Raw genomic sequence first — 14,170 nt, forward strand, 5'->3', positions numbered from 1 at the left:
AGAGTTTGTATTGGACAAATTCAGGTATTTTTATCCCCGTTTTGTTCCGTTCGCTTCCATTTAAGAATTTTTTTTTAACAGAATCGGCAGAATGAATACACCCTGATCACCTGCAAACAGAGTTCACTTTCCTAGCAGCCACATGCTAGGGAATCACTTTGCTCGTTGTGTAATTCCTTCTCTCATCTACGCTCTCTCCCCCTTTTACCTTTTCCCTTCGCTTGTGGACTTCAGTGCACAACACAGCAGCTCTCTGTGACAAGGCGAAAAAACCTTTCCAAGCCAAACCTTCATACCATCACCGCTACCATCACCATATTAGCTATTGTCATAGTAAACATTGCTACTACAACTAACACGTTAGTAAACCCACTACAATCATGCAGTACAGTGTACAGCAAGCAGTTCAGCAGTTACTCTCTGTTTCAGAAGTGCGTAAAGCCCTGAACGAAATTGCTAGAAAAAAAATCTCCTGGCCCTGATGATCTAGACCCCTGCTTCCTACACCTAGCTGCAGACATCATTGCTCCCCCCTAACATGTATTTTTAACCTCACGCTTGATGTTAAGGAAATGGTCCAAGTTATGGAAATCTGCTTTTGTACTGCCTCTCCTGAAAGGTGGAGATCCTTCGCTACTTGACAACTATCGACCGATATCAAAATTGTCTGTACTGTCTAAGGTACTGGAGTCCTTAGTTAGTAGGCAGCTGAAGGCCTACCTCCAAAATAAACAATATCTTAAATGAAATGCAACCAGGTTTTAAGTCTGGCCACAGCACTGTTTCAGCAACAGTTTTTAAATGACATCCACTGTGCTCTTAACAAGAAGTTACATTGTGTGTCTGTCTTTATTGATTTTTTGAAGGCATTTGACACCGTGGACTGTGTTAGTGCAAAGGTTAAAATGTTGTGGAATTACTGTTCATGCTCTAGATTGGTTTATAAATTACCTATCAAATCATACACAATGTGTAATGGCGGATGGTTGTGCTCAGGTGTTCCGCAAGGCTCCATTTTGGGCCCACTGTTGTTCAGTTTGCATATCAACAACATTGGGTATCATATTGAAACAGTGGATGTTCATTTTTATGCAGATGATACTGTTCTTTATTCAAGTGGTAGTAGTTTCTCTTTTGCTTTTGAAAATGCCCAAACAGCATTTAACATTCTACAACAGAATCTGTATGATTTAAAGCTGGTTCTATCAGGTATCAAGGTAAGACCCAAATGCAGACTGTGTGAAGTAACAGTGTTTATTATAACAACCAGTGCAGGCAAACGACAGGTCAAGGCAGGCAGGGGTCGATAATCCTGAGTAGGAGCAAAGGTACAGGACGACAGGCAGGCTCAGGGTCAGGGACAGGCAGAGCTCAGTAATCCAGAGGTGGAGCAAAGGTACAGGAGGGAAGGCCAGTCAATAACACAATAGAAAAATCTATGCACAGTGTGTGCAAATGTAGAAGATTAGGGAGGTAAAGCAATAAATAGGCCATAGAGGCAAAATAATTACAATTTAGCATTAACACTGGAGTGATAGATGTGCAGATGATGATGTGCAAGTAGAGATACTGGGGTGCAAAAGAGCAAGAGAATAAATAACAATATGGGGATGAGGTAGTTGGGTGTGCTATTTACAGATTGGCTGTGTACAGGTAAGCTGCTCTGACAGCTGATGCTTAAAGTTAGAGAGGGAGATATAAGACTCCAGCTTCAGTGATTTTTGCAATTCGTTCCAGTCATTGACAGCAGAAAACTGGAAGGAAAGGCGGCCAAAGGAAGTGTTGGCTTTGGGGATGACCAGTGAAATATACCTGCTGGAGCGTGTGCTACGGGTGGGTGCTGCTATGGTGAGCAGTGAGCTGAGGTAAGGCGGGGCTTTACCTAGCATAAACTTATAGATGACCTGGAGCCAGTGGGTTTGGCGATGAATATGTGGTGAGGGCCAGCCAACGAGAGCATACAGGTCGCAGTGGTGGATAGTATATGGGGCTTTGGTGACAAAACAGTTGGATCTGTGATAGACTACGTCCAGTTTGCTGAGTAGAGTGTTGGAGGCTACTTTGTAAATGACACCACAGAAGTCAAGGATCAGTAGGATACTGAGTTTTACGAGGGTATGTTTGGCAGTATGAGTGAAGGAGGCTTTGTTGCAAAATAGGAAGCCGATTCTAGATTTAATTTTGGATTGGAGATGCTGAATATGAGTCTGGAAGGAGAGTTTACAGTCAAACCAGACACCTAGGTATTTGTAGTTGTCCACATATTCTAAGTCAGAACCATCCAGAGTAGTGATGCTAGTCGGGCAGGAGGGTGCGGGCAGCGATCGGTTGAAGAGCATGCACTTAGTTTTACTTGCATTTAAGAGGCCTCGGAAGGAGTGTTGTATGGCATTGAAGCTCGTTTGGAGGTTGGTTAGCACAGTGTCCAAAGAAGGGCCAGATGTATACAGAGTGGTGTCGTCTGCGAAGAGGTGGATCAGAGAATCACCAGCAGCATCATTGATACTGTTGAAGTCGGAAGTTTACATACATTTAGGTTGGAGTCATTATAACTCGTTTTTCAACCAATCCACAAATGTCTTGTTAACAAACTATAGTTTTGGCAAGTCGGTTAAGACATCTACTTTGTGCATGACACAAGTAATTTTTCCAACAATTGTTTACAGACAGATTATTTCACTTATAATTCACTGTATCACAATTCCAGTGGGTCAGAAGTTTACATACACTAAGTTGACTGTGCCTTTAAACAGCTTGGAAATTTCCAGAAAATAATGTCATGGCTTTAGAAGCTTCTGATAGGCTAATTGACATCATTTGAGTCAATTGTAGGTGTACCTGTGGATGTACTTCAAGGTCTACCTTCAAACTCAGTGCCTCTTTGCTTGACATCATCATGGGAAAATCAAAAGAAATCAGCCAAGACCTCAGAAAAAAATGAGCAATTTTCAAACGCCTGAAGGTACCGCGTTCATCTGTACAAACAATAGTACGCAAGTATAAACACCATGGGACCATGCAGCCGTCATACCGCTCAGGAAGGAGACGCATTCTGTCTCCTAGAGATGAACGTACTTTGGTGCAAAAAGTGCAAATCGATCCCAGAACAACAGCAAAGGACCCTGTGAAGATGCTGGAGGAAACAGGTACAAAAGTATCTATATCTACAGTAAAACTAGTCCTATATCAACATAACCTGAAAGGCCGCTCAGCAAGGAAAGCCAGACTACGGTTTGCAACTGCACATGGGGACAAAGATCGTACTTTTTGGAGAAATAAAAATATAACTGTTTGGCCAGAATGACCATCGCTATGTTTAGAGGAAAAAGGGGGAGGCTTGCAAGCCAAAGAACACCATCCCAACCGTGAAGCACGGGGGTGGCAGCATCATGTTGTTGGGGTACTTTGCTGCAGGAGGGACTGGTGCACTTCACAAAATAGATGGCATCATGAGGCAGGGAAATTATCTGGATATATTAAAGCATCATCTCAAGACATCAGTCAGGAAGTTAAAGCTTGGTTGCAAATGGGTCATCCAAATGGACAATGACTCCAAGCATACTTCCAAAGTTGTGGCAAAATGGCTTAAGGACAACAAAGTCAAGGTATTGGAGTGGCCATAACAAAGCCCTGACCTCAATCCTATAGAACATTTGTGGGCAGAACTGAAAAAGCGTGTGCGAACAAGGAGGCCTACAAACTTGATTCAGTTACACCAGCTCTATCAGGAGGAATCGGCCAAAATTCACCCAACTTATTGTGGGAAGCTTGTGGAAAGCTGCCTGAAACATTTGACCCAAGTTAAACAATTTAAAGGCAATGCTACCACATGTTAATTGAGCATATGTAAACTTCTGACCCACTGGGAATGTGATGAAAGAAATAAAAGCTGAAATAAATCATTCTCTCTACGATTATTCGAACATTTCACATTCTTAAAACAAAGGGGTGATCTAACTGACCTAAGACAGGGAATTTTTACGAAGATTAAATGTCAGGAATTGTGAAAAACTGAGTTTAAATGTATTTGGCTAAGGTGTATGTAAACTACCGACTAAAACTGTATATACAGAGAAAAGAGTCGGCCCGAGAATTTAACCCTGTGGCACCCCCATAGACACTGCCAGAGGTCTGGACAACAGGCCCTCCGATTTGACACACTGAACTCTGTCTGAGAAGTAGTTGGTGAACCAGGCGAGGCAGTCATTTGCGAAGCCAAGGCTATTGAGTTCTCCAATAAGAATGCGGTGATTGACAGAGTCAAAAGCCTTGGCCAGGTCAATGAAGACAGCTGCACAGTACTGTCTTTTATCGATGGCAGTTATATCGTTTAGGACCTTGAGCATTGCTAAGGTGCACCCATGACCAGCTCGGAAACCAGATTGCATAGGGGAGAAGGTACGGTGGGATTCGAAATGGTCGGTGATCTCTTTGTTCACTTGGCTTTTGAAGATTTTAGAAAGGCAGGGCAGGATGGATATAGGTCTATAACAGTTTGGGTCTAGAGTGTCACCCCCTTTGAAGAGGGGGATGACCGCAGCAGCTTTCCAATCTTTTGGGATCTCAGACGATTCGAAAGAGGGATTGAACATGCTAGTAATAGGGGTTGCAATAATTTCGGCTGCTAATTTTAGAAAGAGAGGGTCCAGATTGTCTAGCCCAACTGATTTGCAGGGATCCAGATTTTGCAGCTCTTTCAGAACATCAGCTATCTGGATTTGGGTGAAGGAGAAGCGGGGGGGCTTGGGCATGTTGCTGCGGGAGTGCTGAGATGTTGGCTGGGGTCGGGGTAGCCAGGTGGAAAGCATGGCCAGCCGTAGAGAAATGCTTATTGAAATTATCGATAATCGTAGATTTATCAGTGGTGACAATATTTCCTATCCTCAGTGCAGTGGGAAGCTGGGAGGAGGTGCTCTTTTTCTCCAAGGACTTTACTGTGTCCCAAAACCTTTTGGAATTAGTGCTACAGGATGCAAATTTCTGTTTGAAAAAGCTAGGCTTAGCTTTCCTAACTGTCTGAGTACATTGGTTCCTGACTTCCCTGAAAAGTTGCATATCACGGGGGCTATTCAATGCTAATGCAGAACGCCACAAGATGTTTTTGTGCTGGTCAAGGGCAGTCAAGTCTGGGGTGAATCAAGGACTATATCTGTTCTGAGTTCTACAATTTTTGAGTGGGGCATGCTTATTTAAGATGGTGAGGAAAGCACTTTTAAAGAGCAATCAGGCATCCTCTTCCGACGGGATGAGGTCAATATCCTTCCAGGATACCCGGGCCAGGTCGTTTAGAAAGGCCTGTTTGCAGAAGTGTTTTAGGGAGCGTTTGACAGTGATGAGGGGTGGTCGTTTGACCACGGACCCATTACGCATGCAGGCAATGATCACTGAGATCCTGGTTGAAGACAGCAGAGGTGTATTTAGAGGGCAAGTTGGTCAGGATGATATCTAAGAGGGTGCCCATGGTTACGGATGTAGTGTTGTACATGGTAGGTTCCTTGATAATTTGTGTGAGATTGAGGGCATCTAGCTTAGATTGTAGGACGGCCGGCATGTCCCAGTTTAGGTCACCTAACAGTATGAACTCTGAATATAGATGGGGGGTAATCAATTCACATATGGCTTCGAGGGCACATCTGGGTGCTGAACGGGGTCTATAACAAGCAACAACAGTGACTTGTTTCTGGAAAGATGGATATTTAAAACGTAGAAGGTTGAATTGTTTGGGCACAGACCTGGATAGTATGACAGAACTCTGCAGGCTATCTCTGCAGTAGATTGCAACTCCGCCCCTTTTGGCAGTTCTACCTTGTCGGAAAATGTTGTAGTTCGGGATGGACATTTCTGGATTTTTGGTGGCCTTCCTAAGCCAGGATTCAGACACGGCTTGGACATCCGAGTGTGCTAAAGCAGTGAATAAAATAAACTTAGGGAGGAGGCTTCTAATGTTAACATGCATAAAACCAAGGCTTTTACGGTTACAGAAGTCAACAAATGAGAGCGCCTGGGGATTGGGAGTGGAGCTAGGGTCTGCAGGGCATGGGTTAACCTCTACATCACCAAAGGCACAGAGGAGTTGTAGGATAAGGGTACGGCTAAAGGCTATAAGTTCTGGTCGTCTAGTGCGTTTGGAACAGAGTAAAAGGATCAGATTTCTGGGCACGGAAGAATAGATTCAAGGCATAATGTACAGACAAGGGTATGGTAGGATGTGAATACAGTGGAGGTAAACCTAGGCATTGAGTGACTATGAGAGAGGTTTTGCCTCTAGAGGAACCATTTAAGCCAGGTGAGGTCACCGCATGTGTGGGGGGTGGAACAAAAGGGCTAGCTAAGGCATATTGAGCAGGGCAGGAGGCCCTACAGTGAAATAAAACAATACCACTTACCAAAACAGCAATAGACAAGGCATATTGACATTAGGGAGAGGCATGTGTAGCCAAGTGATCATAGGATCCAGTGAGTAGCTAGGCGAGCTGAAGACACGGCGATTCAGACAGCTAGCAGGCCGGTCTAGCAGGCTAGTAGATGGGCCTTCGGGGGACGTCGCAACGGAGGAGCCTGTTGAAACGCCCTCGGACGGTTAAGTCGGCAGACCAGTCGTGATGGATCGGCGGGGCTCCGTGTCGGCAGTAAAAGGTTCCAGGCCAATTGGCAAAATAGTATTGTAGTCCAAGAATTGGCTGATGGACCTCTTCAGCTAGCCAGGAGATGGGCCTAGCTCGAGGATAGCTCCAGGCTAACTGGTGCTTGCTTCGGGACAGAGACGTTAGCCAAGAGTAGCCACTCGGATAGCAGCTAACTAGCTGCGATGATCCGGTGTAAAGGTTCAGAGCCTGCGGTAGGAATCCGGAGAGAAGGTAGAGAAAAGCAGTCCGATATGCTCTGGGTTTATACCGCGCAGTGCAGACTGGCAGGAATTGACCGGGCTGAGGCCGGCTGATGTATGAGTTAATGGTGATGACCGCTAGCAGTAGCTAACTGACTACTAGCTAGTAGCTAGTTAGCTGGCTAGCTACTGATGGGGGTTCGGGTTTAAAGTGTAAAAAATAGCAGATCCGTACCACATTGGGTGAGGCGGGTTGCAGGAGAGTATGTTCAGTCCGTAGATGGAAATTGAGATTTAAAAAAATTAAAAATATATATATGATATATATACGTAGAAAAATACATGGGACGGGACAAGACAAACAGACGTCCTATCCTTTTCTTGGAAGAAAAGGATGTATATGCAGGCCTCAACCACTATCCTGAGAGCACTTCAGTATTCAGTATATCATGCTGCCCTCAGGTTCATTACAAATCAAAAACATCTAACACATCATTGTGATCTCTACAGTGCTGTTGGCTGGTCGTCATTGACCTTGCGTAGGCTTGAACACTGGTATACAGTGATTTATAAGGCCATACTGGGTGAAATGTCATTTTACCTCTGTTCTTTTTTAATCAAGTCAGTAAATAAATATCCGTTACGGTCCCATTCTCATTTGCTTTTAACAGTACCAAGAATTAGAACAGGTCATGGTAGAAATAGTTTGAGTTACTCAGCTCCATGGTCCTGGAATTCTCTCCTGAACATTTTACAATTTGATGATCTAGTCTCGTTGGAGTTTAAACACTTGATCGATGTAAATATCATAGAAGAGTGTAATTGTCTTTAGGACAGCTGTTTTTTAGTCGAGACATTTGTGTTTTTTTTACGTAATATGTAATTGTTGTACTGTATGTGTGTCTATAGTTTGTTTAATGTTGTGTTAGTCTATGTAAGTTGTTTTGTCTGAAACGTTGTTCCCCCTGCTGCTATTGGACCAGGTCTCTCTTGGAAAAGAGATGTTCTCAATGAGAAAAACCTGTATAAATGAAGGTTAAATAAAACAATAAAAAAAGTTACACCGGCGGGCCCCAGTGGCAATACATTTATAAAACCAAAAGCCTACCTTAACTTGGAAGAGTTCCAGTGTTGGATAGCCGTAACCATCTAACTAACAGAGTATGTCTCTCTGTTTGAGCCGGTTGTTTGAGTAGGCTAAACTAACTAGCTGCATTCGCTAGCTGAGTAAGTGAAAGTGAAGAAAAAAAAATACAACCAAATATAGCTAACTCTCTCACTCTCTCTTGCTTCTCTTTCATTTTTGAAGAGATAATTTGTTAAAAACTGTTAAATTATTGTTTTTCTCTCTCTTTGAGTCAACTACTCACCACATTTTATGCACTGCAGTTCTAACTAGCTGTAGCTTATGCTTTCAGTACTAGATTCATTCTTTGATACTTTGATTGGACAACATGTTAGTTCATGCTACAAGAGCTCTAATAGGTTGGAGGATGTCCTCCGGAAGTTGTCATAATTACTGTGTAAGTCTATGGAAGGGATGAGAACCATGAGCCTTCTAGGTTTTGTATTGAAGTCAGATGTCCTCCAGCTTTTCGTCCTCCAGCTACACCATGGTGCTACCACAGAGAGTGTAGTTGTGGCTACTGTAGACCTTCATTGCAAAACAGTGTTTTGATAAATTATTTGGTGACGTGAATATTTATAGTTTTATCTAGAACTGATACATTTTTAAATGTTTCACTGTTTTTATGAAATTCACTGAGGAGGATGGTCCCCACCCTTCCTGCTGTGAGGAGCCTCCATTGCCTCACACTGCAGTTGACGAAGTGTGTATAAATGAATCCACGTGGGAATATACATTCGAAGCACTGCTCTCTCTGCTCACTGCTCCCTCTAGCATTCTCTGTATCAATCAGGCAGTCTGCTGTTTCTGGAGATATGGAGTGTCTGTCTGGGAAGAAGCCACATGGGCACATCCCCTCTCTAGGGGCCAGTGAGGGCCCTCTGTTTTTAATTTCCTGTGTGGCACAAATCAGATCTATCATCCTGTGGGTGACGTCACTCTCCCGGGCACAACGGGTAACTGGTTTACGAGGACTCCACGGTGGACTCTGCAGTGTTTTAGGAGGATGAAACTATGTGCACTGTGCCCACGCTGAAGGAAGACTAGAGCAGATCTGAGGGAGTGTGTGTGAGTTTGTGGCAGGTAGAGGGGCCCCGAGTCAACAGTTAGGAACCTTCTTCAACACCACATTGATGTCTTCAACACCACGTCCCACACCACGTCGATTGAAATTGCATGTCTTTACTAAGCCTTGTCTCTGTTTGCCGTCTCGTCGTCATCATTTGTTTGCTCCCCTCACGGTGCCACGCCTTAATCCCCACCGCTCATTTGGCAAATCAGATTCCGGAATGCCTAGCAGTAATAAGTTAATTGTGCTTTAGCGAGAATATCTCATCTCCCTGCTCCATCTCACTGAAGAAGGTTAGGGAAATAAAGAGAGAGAAAGAGAGAGGGAGAGAGAGTGGGAACGCCCCCCCCTTTCCTTTTTTTGTTTTGTTTTTGCATGAGATGTCATTAATGAGTCCTTCTCAAATTGCTCCGTTCTACTTCTATGCAGCTAATTATGATTTCCATACATTTCAATGTATTATCTTTAATGTGTATACTCTTCTGGGATCATTAATGCAATAATTAGAGCCTAAACTTCACACCCAGGGGCCCGCTGTTTTAAAGAGGAGGGATGTGCTACCTCAGACAGGAAACCCTCAAGATTTATGGAATGTGAATTGAGATGGGAGGGGGAAAAGGGAAACAAACTCTGATCTTGTAATTAGATGGTCTGTAATCTGATAAAAGTTTGATTACCATTCTTGCACCGAGTTTGGAAAGTGAATATCTTGGATCTCTACCCTCTTTAGTCCTTATACACATTTCAATCTGTTTCTATCTACAGAGGAGGGAGTCATATAGATAGTATTTTAATAGTGCTCTGCTACGGTGTCTCAGTGTAGATCATTGAGCCAGTAAAGCTGAATGGCTTGACACAGTGACAAGAAAAAGAGACTGATTTTTTTTCAATTAATACTCCAAGGTTGAGTTTTGTGGATGATTGTTTTTGTTAGATAGTGTTGCGAATCCTTTAGGGGGAGATTGGAGGACAGTCAAGCTGAAGCAGCAGAGCTGGTAGGAACAGAATGTGTGAACAGTGAAAAGATAGGAGTCGGCAGACATTGTGGGCGGATTGATCGAAGAGGAGAGATGGAGGACTGAGGATTGGGTCCAGAAAAAAGAAAGAGGAGAGGAGAGGGCACCCGTTTAGAGCAAGAGGAGATGGAGTGGAAGGATGAGTATAAGGATGGAGGGATGGATTGACAGAGAGGGTGTGTGTGTGTGTGTGTGTGTGTGTGTGTGTGTGTGTGTGTGTGTGTGTGTGTGTGTGTGTGTGTGTGTGTGTGTGTGAGGAATTGGGCAAACACCTGCTTTGTCAGCAGTAGACATTTAAGGGGCTGTCAATGTGTCTGAGTGTCATGAAAAGCGCTACACAAATACCAATGTATTCTTAGTGAACACCAATAAACCTACAGTGGACACATCACACATGGTGGCTTCACAAGGTGAGGAACATGTTTGAGAGAGGGGTGTATTCATTAGTGCACGCTGTAGCAAAACATTTTGCAATGGACAGCATTTCGCAACTAAGTGTGTGTAACAAACACGTACCGGCTCGTCCCTCTCTGTTTCTCCCCTTTTTCTTTTCTGTTTGATTTCTACACCCCTGCTGAACAGGTCGTTAGTTGTTTTGGCCCTTTTCAAAAGTGGTGCACTACATAGGGAATAGGTTGCCATTTGGGACAGAAGCATAGTCTACCTTAGTCTACGACTCCTCCACCCACCCCACCATCACTCTCCCTATATCCCCATGTGCCCACACATTATTTAGGAGAATTTCCCCCTTCAAAGAGAATGCAAATGATAGACACAGGCACGCCGAAACATGGAAGAGGGAAGTGGGAAGATTAAGGGCAAGGATTAATTGACAGCAATAAAAGATTAACATTTGGCAGCCAGGTTCATTAAAACCTCAAAGAGGGTTGAAAGTAGCTGCAGAGAGCAGGGGGAGTAGTGTGGGGGGGTGACAGTATGCTGATGTAACGATATTCAATTAATGAATTCTCCGGTAAACTCGTGGTGTGATTGTACTTAGAATAATTTAAATGGAAGGGCATAACACGACGGAGTTCTCTTTTTACAGACTAAATCTGTCCCAAAAAAGCTGTCTTGATAACAACAGAAGTGTAACAATACTGACGGCGATGCAATTGTTGTTCTCTTAGTCACATCGGGAGCTTGTGTTAAAGCAATTTGACAAACAAACTGTAATTAGTCCCAGTAATGGTTTTCTATTACAGTTATAAATGGTGAGTGTTTGAAGACTTATCAAACCGTAGCATTGTAATTAAAATACCTTCATTTCCCTGGAGGTGGTGATGGTATGAGAGTGATTTTATTACATTCCTCTATTATTCCCCTTTTAGTTGAACTACAAGGAGCTTCTTGCCAGTTGATTGGCAGGCTTACCCTTAACTATATTCAGGTTATTAACTCAGCGCTGACAACACAACTCTTTGTTTAACTAATGTGTGTGTATGTGTGTGTGCGTGTACTTTTCTGTGTGTGTGTACATGTGTGCGTGCGTGTGTCCCTCTATGCGTACTGTAGGTGAATGGGTTTGGAGTGTGATTATTTGCACGTGTGTCTAACTATCATTCCACATCATCGTCATGTTGTATCTTCGTACATGTTGAACTACATTTCCCTTAACCTCCCTCTCCTGTCTTTGTCTATAGGTCTCTCCAGGACCTGTCCAAGCAGACAGAGTTGCCCTACGGGACGGTGTTGGACTCAGCTGTGTACGAACAGGTGCGCAGTAAGGCCATGAACCCCTTTGAAAGGGACCCCATGTACTCCCAGATGTGGCGTATGATCAACCGCACCGGAGGGGCCGACAACAACGTGGAGGAGTCCAAGGAGGGCATCCGCAAGGTAGGTGGCCATACTACACTAAACAAAACACCCCCATTATCATGCAATAGTGGGCGAGTCCTCAAGCTACCAGACTTCACATAGCCTATGCCATTTCACAGATGCTTTTATCCAAAACAACCTACATTACAGTGAGCTCATACATTTTAGTATGTGTGAACCCGGGGGAATCTGGTTAAATAATGCAGTATGTGAACCCATGACCCTGGCATTGCTAGCACCATGCTCTTACCAACTAAGGCTCACAAGATCATGTGTGTTCTAACATTATTTAATATGCTGAGTCCTAGACCTCTTACTAGACATGAATGTTTCATAGGGTTTCATATACCGCACCTCTGGCTGGGTGACACGTGTGACGTGTTTTACATGTGTTCCTTATTGTCAGTAGCTTGTTAAGCATTCATTTCTAAACAACAACTACAGACTGAATACTAGCATGTGAGTCACACACACACAGACAGACAGACAGACAGACAGACAGACAGACAGACAGACAGACAGACAGACAGACAGACAGACAGACAGACAGACAGACAGACAGACAGACAGACAGACAGACAGACAGACAGACAGACAGACAGACAGACAGACAGACAGACAGACAGACAGACAGACGTACTGTAGCTCTCTAAATGTTTCTTGTGAGATACATGTATTCATGGTTTGTGCTCATTCCCCTAGATATTTCCTTACTACCATAAGTGCCTGGTACTGGTACATAAATGCATCATTTGTAAGCCTCAATACACATACAGTATATCCTCCCTGATGTTTTAATTCCTGAATTAGAGCTGACATAGGCTCTGTCTCCCAAATGGTACCCTATTCCCTATTTAATGCACTACTTTTGATGGGCCATGGTCTAAAGTAGTACACTATACAGTATAGGGAGTAGGGTGCCATTTGGGACATACACATGGTAACAGCAGTTAAAGCAATGGTAAATGAGTGAAGTATGACTTCAAGTCTTCATCTCCTTGCCTTGAGGATTATTAGGGCTGAATATCTCATTAGTGGGTTTGGTTTCATGAATTAGTCAGCATTTTGTTGAGGTGATCAGCACTCCCAGGTGCTCAGATAAATATTGCATGACAGGGGTGTCACCCCCAGAGTAGCAGACAAGTACAACCACTGTGAAGCTTAATGCAGGCCACCACACCCACTGCGCTCTCTCTACCTGCCTCAGTTTTCTCCCTTATTCCCCCACCCTCCCCCTCACTGGGCTGTAGGCTCAACGTCTCCCTCTAGTGGGATACTGGTGTCCCTGACTCTCTCTTGAAATGACAAGTTTCTCTCTTCTAACCTAGAATTGTTTTTTTCCCCTTTCTTTTTTAAAAATATATTTTTTTTAAATTTTGAAGCAGTATCTCTGAAATGCAGTATCTTTTGTCTGAAGGGCCAGTGACTCCGGCAGCCATACCTTCCTTATGTATTTATGCCTCTCTCTCCTGCTCCATGTTTTGTTGGTTGGGTGTTGACAGTTGTATATTCCACACACTGTCAATACACCCATCAGAATCACAGTCCCAGGCAGTATGGATTTTCTCCACCACACTTTTCAGATTGCAGTCATTGTAGCAGAGTAATATGATCCGTCAGAGCCCCTGCATTTATTTTATCAGGAACATATAGCATAACCCTGAAGGACAATGTTAGGGGTACCAACCTCTGCCACTTCAGTCAAAGCTCAGAATGTTCAATACTTTTTTAGGTTCCCCTCAAGCAGCATACCACCCTGCATCCAGCTGCTGGCTTACCTCAACCTAAGAAGCGTTGGTCCTGGTCAGTCCCTAGATGGGAGACCAGATACTGCTGGAAGTGGTGTTGGAGGGTCAGTAGGGGACACTCTTTCCTCTTAAGATAATGTCCCAGGGCAGTGCAGGGGACATTTGCCAGCATATGGTGCAGTCTTTCAGATTGGATGTTAATTGTGGTCATTTAAAATCCCATGGCACTTATCACACGAGTAGGGGTGTTAACACGGTTGTCCTGGTTAAATTCCCAACCTGACCCCATTCTATCATGGCCATCTAATCATCTCCTTCATTCTCACCTCTCCACCAATCATGCCAGCTGATGTGTAGTGAGCGTTCTGGCACAAAATGGTTGCCACACATTTGCACACTCTTGGCATTATCTCAACCAGCTTCATGAGGTAGTCACCTGGAATGCATTTCAATTAATAGGTGTGCCTTGTTCATAGTTCATTTGTGGAATTTCTTTCCTTGATGCGTTTGAGCCAATCAGTTGTGATGTGACACAAGATAGCCCTATTAGGTCCTTATTATGGA

The 14,170-nt window shown here is 43.8% G+C and overlaps 1 protein-coding gene across 3 annotated transcripts in view; it reads left to right on the forward strand.

Annotated features, from left to right (window-relative positions):
* Nucleotides 1-14,170, forward strand: part of LOC106580171 (glutamate receptor ionotropic, delta-2) — a 605,308-nt gene that overhangs the window by 524,671 nt on the left and 66,467 nt on the right. For all 3 annotated transcript variants that reach the window (XR_001322822.2, XM_045704300.1, XM_014160933.2), the window contains exon 13: nt 11,681-11,876. Coding sequence is in view for 2 of the 3 variants with exons in the window: in XM_045704300.1 (XP_045560256.1) it covers nt 11,681-11,876 (196 nt within the window). In the remaining variant the exon portion in view is untranslated. The remainder of the gene's footprint in view (nt 1-11,680; nt 11,877-14,170) is intronic.

Source organism: Salmo salar, chromosome ssa20, assembly GCF_905237065.1.
Source record: "Salmo salar chromosome ssa20, Ssal_v3.1, whole genome shotgun sequence".
NCBI lineage: Eukaryota > Metazoa > Chordata > Actinopteri > Salmoniformes > Salmonidae > Salmo > Salmo salar.